Source organism: Ricinus communis, chromosome 3, assembly GCF_019578655.1.
Source record: "Ricinus communis isolate WT05 ecotype wild-type chromosome 3, ASM1957865v1, whole genome shotgun sequence".
Classification (NCBI taxonomy): Eukaryota; Viridiplantae; Streptophyta; class Magnoliopsida; order Malpighiales; family Euphorbiaceae; genus Ricinus; species Ricinus communis.
In genome coordinates, this window is record NC_063258.1 from 7,550,636 (window position 1) to 7,558,801 (window position 8,166).

The 8,166-nt window shown below is 39.7% G+C and overlaps 1 protein-coding gene and 1 non-coding gene across 2 annotated transcripts; one reads left to right on the top strand and one right to left on the bottom strand.

Annotated features, from left to right (window-relative positions):
- Nucleotides 1-5,442: 5,442 nt before the first annotated feature.
- LOC125369519 lies at nt 5,443-6,501 on the bottom strand. Its single transcript, XM_048372288.1, has 2 exons — nt 5,829-6,501; nt 5,443-5,678 (listed from the first exon to the last, which is right to left on the bottom strand). Exons 1-2 carry the CDS (start codon nt 6,499-6,501, stop codon nt 5,443-5,445), a joined length of 909 nt encoding a protein of 302 aa, XP_048228245.1.
- Nucleotides 6,502-7,147: 646 nt separating this feature from the next.
- On the top strand, nt 7,148-7,253 carry LOC112534211. Its single transcript, XR_003078512.2, has one exon. It is a non-coding gene; the product is annotated as a small nucleolar RNA R71 (small nucleolar RNA).
- Nucleotides 7,254-8,166: the final 913 nt, after the last annotated feature.

Below are 8,166 nucleotides of genomic sequence, written 5' to 3' on the forward strand. Positions count from 1 at the left end.
ACAGGGATCACTCAAGGTGTGTATAAGGTGAGAAACAAATCATTCAAAGCAAATGCACAAAACCCGCTTACCATAAGCTTGCTCATGAATCCTATCTTCGCTACTGCGAACAAATGAATACCAAAATCAAAGGGTCTTTACCAGGGTTGTAGTAGGGCTAAGGTAAAGGTATGGAGATTTGGAAAAGAAGTGTGAAGATGCTGAAAATTCTTGCAACAAACAACAATATATGCTTAAAGAATTAAATACCTAAAAATATTCACTAAAATCCTAAGTTTGTAGAATAACGCTTAAAAATGCTATCAATCCAATAAAGATATTAAAAAATAAGGAATTTTTTGTTTTTTTAACAAAATTAGCAGCTTATAAGAGAACTGTTGCATATAACTAAATATAGTAAAGAGCAAAAATATAGTTTGGATTGAAGGGAGCATCTAAAATATCAAAAGGATTTAGTGAATTCACCAACATAGCAAATGGAATTTTAATCCCAAACAAGAGAGCAAATCACATAAATTCCAACATAAAAGTAAAAGAAAGATAAAATGAAAAGGCTAAGATGTAAAGTGTGAAATGGTGTAAAATGAAGAAAGTGGTAAAGGCTCAACCATTGCTAATTAATGGAAACACAAAGGGTAGGCTTTTGGCCTAGTGTGGTGAATACTAAGTTGGCCACATAATCTCATGTATTCACAAATTCATGTAACCTCAACAAGCATTACAAACGAAGTTCTAAAAGCAAAGCCAAGTACAATGCACAGCCAAACAAGAAATATAAACAGCATATGTATAATGAATGCTCAAAATGGCTCAAAATCTCACCTTTGAAGTGTGGTATTAATTGCAATTGGTTCTCAACATCATTAATTAAATTATCACTTAAGAAACACATGCACATAACATAATCCACCTTCTAAGTTAAAACTTGACAACTCGGTTAGTAATGCTCTAGTCTGGTCACATTCTCGTCCCACATCCTCTCATAAGGGATAGAGTGAGTATATAAGCACCCCTGGTAGGCCTCTCTAGTGATCTCCTGCTGAGTCCATAGCCCTAAGTGCATCCTAAAATGAGGTACTGTCATCGAGAACTGTCTACCCCCTAACTTGAAAGAAATGGCATCCGACTGATGCCAATTAATGATCTGCTGCTATAGAAAGAAGGTGCTGTAGAACCCTATAGTGAGCTCCCGGTAGATGGGCTCGATGATGTCAAAGAAACGAGCATATGGTAGGGTCTAAAAGAGCTCTCTGACCTGTGGGGCTAGTTCGACCCTATCTAGCACGGTGAAGTTAATACACCGTCCAGTCCAACTTGCTCCCATCCAAGGGCTTGGAAGCGCTGCTCATGGTTTGGGGACTGAAATGTAAGCAGTCGATGTCACGCAGAGGCTGGTAGTGTCAGGGGTCTCTGAGGTCTGGCTGGTTGTGGCAGCTGTGCTAGTGCAGGTGGTGCTGGACCCTACTTATGTGAAGAAGAGGCGTCTGCATCTATGCGATGTCTCTTATAGTGCCTGTCATGGAGGTTGTTGTCTCTTGCGTTTTGACATTGTACTTGAATAGGTATTAGTCATTGAATGAAGCACATAAAATAATGCATACATAGCAGATAAATAATTCAAGCAGCATAGAAATTTAGCCAAAATTTTGACAGCATAACAACGGAACAGTTAAAATTGCATAATAAGAATTAAATAACTAAACTATACCTCAACCAACATAGAAATTAAAACTTAAAAATTTAAAATAAACTAAAAATAAAATGAAATAAATAAAATAAATAAGAAAAAATAATAAAATAAAATAAAAAAGACAAAATAAAATAAAATAAAAACAATATTAAATAAGTAAGCAAAAAAGAGAAAAACAAAATTAAAAGAACACTAAGCAGAGTAAAATCAATTAAATAAGTAGAGAAAATAAAGAAAGAAAAAATAAATAAAACTAAAAAAATAAAAAGTTAAAAAAAAAAAAAAAAAAAACTAACAATTAATAACAAAAAGTAGTTAGGAAATAAAGAAGGAAACTTGGTTGATGGCAAAACGCGGGAAAATTGCATAAAAACTGAAAATTTGTAGAGAATACCCGAGAGAATAGAAGAGTCAGAAGGATTTTTGCTCTGAAACGGTCGTGATACGCCAAACACCTATGTTCTTATCCTCTTTTTATAGCCGCTGCATTTGACACGCCTGTGTGCGCGACACGAGTTGTGTCTAACTAGATCATGTTCTCAACTACCTTAATGTACGCGGGCCGTGTTATAAACCGTGTGACTCTCGGGAACCATGTAACTTCTCCAAATTTTATACCCAACACGCCTTGGGCAATAGGACATGGGACGTGTTGTAGGCCGTGTGACTCGAGAACCGTGTAACTTCATTTTTTCACATCCAACACGCCCTAGAAAGTTGGGCGCAGGCAATGTAGAGTAGCACGGGCCTTGTCTAAAATCGTGTTGGTCCTGTATTGAAGCCTAGAAATGAGCTTTTACTTCGTTTTTTGCACTAACACATATATAACTCAATAATTTGCACAACCAAGAAATCTTTCACCCAAAACATCATAAAAATCAAAGGAGTTAAGTTCCAAATCAACTGAAATTAAAAACGAGCTAAGTATAAAGGATAAATTAAATTCTCAAAAAGAAACATAAAAATGTAAAGGATAAGCTCAAGAAAGCCTCCCGAGAGCGCTTCTTTTGACCAAGTCGTGTAGCTGGACTCGTGTAGAAAGTCAATCTCGCTAGAACAACACCATATTGACCCGCTCCTCTATCTCAAGCGAGTCTCATGATAATGCTTCAAAGGATGGCCATTCACCTTGAAACTCCCCTTATCGGGATGATGCAACTCAACTGTGCCATATGGGAATCCTTGCTCGATCACGAACAGTCATGGCCAGCGACTCCTGAGCTTCCCTATGAACTAACGGAGACGTGAATTGTGGAGCAAAACTCGATCCCCAACTTAAAACTCCTTAGAGCCCCTCAGTCGCTTGTCGTGCCATTTCTTAGTCTGCTCCTTATAAATGAATGAGTTGCCATATGCTTGCTGGTACCACTCATCTAACTCATTGAGGTGCCACTATTTCTGTTTACTTGCAGAATCAACATCAAAATTACAAGTTCTTAAGGCCCAAAGGGCCCTGTGCTCTAACTCAACAGGTAAATGGCAGGCTTTCCCATACATAAGCCTATAAGGTGTAAAACCTATAGAAGTATGATAGGTTGTCCTGAATGCCCAAACTGCATCATCTAACTTATTTGCCCAATCCTTCCTACTCACCCCCATGGTTTTCTCTAAAATGCGTTTTAAACCCCTATTGGTAACCTCTACTTGCCCACTAGTCTACGGGTGATAGGGTGTAGAAAACCTATGGGTCACTCCATATTGATGAAGTACTCTCTCCAGTTGAGCATTATAAAAATGAGTCCCTTTATCATTAATCAGTGCCCTAGGTATGCCAAACCTTGCAAACAATCGCTTAAGGAACTTAGTAATGACTCTAGCATCATCAGCTTGGAAAGCTTGCGCTTCCGGCCACTTAGAGAAATACTCAACAGCAACAAGGATATACTTATTTCCAAAAGAAGAAGGAAAGTGCCACATGAAGTCAATGCCCCAATCATTTGAATGCTTGTTTGGGGCATCTCATCACGAGCAGAGATGTTACCTGACCTCTAGCATGCATCACAAACCTGCATGAATGCTCTAGCATCCCGACAAATGGTTGGCTAATAAAATCCAACCTCTAGAACCTTCCTAGAAGTGTGGTGAGGTGCTTGATGACCTCTCGGTGGTCTGTCATTGCAATGCCTCAAATTTGGAAGATCTCCTCCCTATACACAAACTCGAAATAGAAAAGGGTCTTCCCAAATGTAGTACTTCAAATCAGCAAAGAATTTTTTCTTTTGCTGAAATGTCATACCCTTTAGTAAGACCCTTATAACTAAGTAATTTGCAAAATCGAAAAATAAAAGGACATCCGAAGATACCTGAATAGAGCATAAGTACTCATTCGAAAAACTGTCATCAATAGCCCTCTCATCAAGTGCATCTAGGCTTAGGTTCTCCAATCTCGAAAGGTGATATGCGGCCAAGTTCTCCGCACCCTTCTTATATTTGATCTCAATGTCGAAATCCTGCAAAAGCAAAATCCAATGAGTGAGTCTCAGCTTACCATCATGCTTTCCAAACAAGTACCTCAATGCTGAATGTTTCGTGTAGACTACGCTCTTGGATAGCACCAAGTATGAGTGGAACTTGTCGAATGCGTATACCACAGCAAGCAACTCCTTCTCAGTAGTGGTATACTACTCCTCAGCATCTGTCAATGTCTTGCTAGCATAATAAATAGGTTGGAACTTATTGTCAATCGTCTATCCTAAAATAGTTCCAATTGCAAAATCATTAGCATCACACGTTAGCTCAAAAGGCAGCCCCATTTAGGTGAAACCATAATAGGGGTCATATTTAGTTTCTCTTTAAGTAACTTAAAGGCCTGCAAACAATCATTAGAAAATATAAATGGAACATCTTTTATAAGCAATTGAGTCAAAGGTCTAGCAAGCTTAGGAAAGTCATTAATGAACCTTTTATAAAAACCTGCATGACCAAGGAAACTACTAATAACCATAACCGAGCTACGGGATGGCAACTCAACGATGGTCTCTACCTTAGCTCTATCTACCTCCATTGGGGTAAGTGAATGTAGTTTTCTCTTGGTCCTCAGGTGCAATGGGAATTTGAAAATAACCCGAAAGATCATCAAGAAAGCAATAAAACATATGCCGTGATAAACGCTCTAACATCTGGTCAATAAAAGGAAGGAGAAAATGGTCCTTCTAAGTTGCATCATTGAGCCTCCTGTAATCGAAACCAATTATCGTCCTAGTCGGTATTAGCTCATCCTTCTCATTCTTGACCACTGTCATACCTTTTTTTTTTGTCACAATTTGCATAAGACTAACCCAAGAGCTGTTAGAAATAGGGTAAATCAAACCTGCATCCCTAAGTTTAATTACCTTCTTCTTGACTACTTCCTTCATGTTCGAGTTCAACCATCGCTATGGCTGTACCACTGGCTTGTAACTATCCTCCATCAGGATCTTATGGGAACAATAGCTGGAGTTGATTCCAGAAATGTTTGCAATCTTGTATGCAAAGGCCTCGGGGTACTTCCTAAGAGAGGCCAAAGTCATCTCCCTCTCCTCCTGAGTCAAATCAGCTGCAATGATCACCGGCAGCTTCTCCGCCTCATGCAGATAGGCATAGGTCTAGTGCTTAGGCAACTCCTTCAACTCTAGGGCTCGTGGCTCCTCAAGTAAAGGTCTTAATTTCTGCAACCCTGACCTTTCAATATCAACAAAATGGTCAGCAGACCTGCTGGGCTCACTAGCCAGCAAACAAGCAAGTTGTTCCAACAGATCCTCGTTGGACAACTCCTACTCATCCTCAGTCTGTAATGCCACCTGCAAAGGATCATTAAGTAATATCTCTTGTAATTGAGACCCCACAATATCATCCAAAACATCCACGGAGTATACATTATCATCATGGTCAAGTGAATGTCTCATAAAAGTGCTAAGGTCAAAGGTAATAGTCTCATCATCTACTCTAAGCTGTAACTTGTCATCACACACATTTATAACAGCCCTAGATGTTGCAAGGAAAGGTCTACCTAGAATTAAAAGGCCATATCCATAACAATAAAATTAACAGGAAAATGTAAACTTGTCTACCTTAACAAATACATCCTCAACTATTCCCTTAGGAAATTTCACAGTCCTATATGCTAACTATACGCTCATCCTAGTAGGTCTTGGCTCACTTAAACCTAACTTCTCAAACAAACTAGTAGGCATCAAATTGATGCTAGCTCCTAAATCAACTAAAGCATCACTAATATGCAAATCACGAATAATACAGGGAACAGTGAAACTCCTTGGATCACGCCACTTTATTGGCATCTTATTTTGAAGAATGGATGAGCACTCCTCATTTAGTGTCACTAATCCCAAGTCCTCCAACTTCCTTTTGTTGCTTAGAATCTCTTTCAAGAATCTCGCATACCTGGACATTTGCAATATAGCCTCAACAAAAGGTAGGTTAATCCTCAACTGCTTAAATAAATCCAAAAACTTACCAAATTGTTGATCAACCTTTTTTTGCTTTAACCCGATAGGATATGGAATTGGCGGCTGGTATTCTCTCACAGGACTCTTCGTCTTATCCTTAGTTTGCGCAGGCTCTATCAGCTTAGGCTCTGGCTCCTTCCTGGCTGGCTCATCCTGCACAACAACATCATCATTAGCCATAGGTAAAGAGCTAGCTAACTGCTTACCTGATTTCAGGGTGACAACCTTGATATGCTCCCTCGGGTTTGACTCTATAGTGCTGGGGAGCATCCCTAGCTGTCTCTCAGCCAGCATCTTAGAAATCTGGCCTATCTGATTTGCCAAATTATGTATAGAGGCCTGTTGATTTCTAAGAGCTATGTCCATCTACTAAAACCTGTTCTTTGAAGTGGACACAAACTTCATCATCAACTCCTCTAAATTGAGCTTCTTCTCCTAGTTCTGAGGTAGTTGAGGGAGAACATTCTGCTATAGGGGTTGTTGCTGGTGTAACTTCTGAAATCCAAGTGGACCTTGGATATTGTTATTTCGCCACCCGAAGTTGGGATGGTTTCTCCACACTGGGTTGTATGTATTATTGTACGAGTTATTTTGCTGCTTGAGCACTTTTCTCATATAATCAACCTGTTTATAGTCAGCAGAAGAAGAAGATGAAGAAGAACCAAACATACTTCTCGCAGTACAGTTTGCACTGTAATGCAGGCCACCATAAAACTCGCAGTCAAGCTGTGCTGCTTGGACTAGCATCTTGAGCTCGTCGATCTTCCAGTCTAAAAGCTCCACCTGAGCTGCCAAGGCTGATGTAGAATCTACCTGGTTCCCCACTTCTTGTCATCATGGCCTACTCGTAGAAGACTACAACTGATATGTATTCATGGCCATCTCTTCAATTAAATTCTAGGCTTGCTCTGGCGTTATACTGTTGATGGCCCCACCTACAGCCGCATCTACCATCTACCTCGTGGCTGAGTTCAAGCCACTGTAAAAAGTCTACACCTGCATCCATAATGGCAAACCGTGGTGTGGACAACATCTCAACAGGTCCTTGTACCTCTCCCATGTATCATACATGCTCTCATCATCAAACTGCGTAAAAGAAGAAATATCATTACGCATCTTTCCAAGCTTAGCAGCAGGAAAGTACTTATAAAGAAATTTCTCAACCAAAAAACTCTAGGTGGTGATAGTGTTAGCTGGTATGGACTGTAGCCATCTCTATGCTCTATTCCTCAAGGAAAATGGGAACAACCTAAGCTGAATGGCATCATCGGTAGTCCCATTTACACTTTACATCCCTATCAATCATTCCATGTTCCTTTAGGCATGAGGACTCGTAGTGACACAAGAATTGGCATAAGGAATCTTGGGAATGCAATCGACAAGCTTAACCAGTGGCATTGATGCATGACTTGATGATCTAGTAGGATGAGACACAAATCCATACGCGTAAAATCATGTTGGTTTCGATTAATCCAAGCGGGAATGCATGCATTTGATGTTTGTGACACACATAATTATGTAATTTTGGCCTACGTGTTATTAGGTATGCCCCTATGAATTTTTCCTTGTTTTAATTATTCTAGCATAGGAAATTTGGGACAACGAGAGTTGTTGACCAGTCAACTCTTCTTTTTCCATTATGATGGTTTGGTTTTATTTGGGGAGCATAAACACCACTCTTGAGAGAAAGTGCATGGAAGCGGCAATTACAGACGAATGCGAAGAAAGAAAATTAGTTGACCGACTATTGATATTAGTTCAATGTGCTCATCAGCGCCTGACCCTGAGATGTGGATCATCCAAGGCACATTAGCATGGCGTACTTCTCCTGTTCGAACCGGGGTTTGAAACCAAACTTCTCCTCAAGAGGATAGATAGGGCGATTCAGGTGAGATACAATCTCCGAATGATCATAGATGAATCTTTTGGAGGAAAGAGGGAACGATGAAAGTCGAGCATAAATAAATATTCTAATTCAGGATTTGTACCATTAGGATCTCCATCATTCCTTATTCCTCTAGGCACGACGAC

Bases quoted from the DNA above. Each gene is read 5' to 3' on its own strand.
- LOC125369519 (XM_048372288.1), bottom strand. From the start codon at position 6,501: ATGGACATAGCTCTTAGAAATCAACAGGCCTCTATACATAATTTGGCA. The intron at 5,679-5,828 runs GTGAGCCAAGAC...TTTTAATTCTAG, and splicing joins GTTTGAGAAGTTAGGTTTAA to GTAGACCTTTCCTTGCAACA.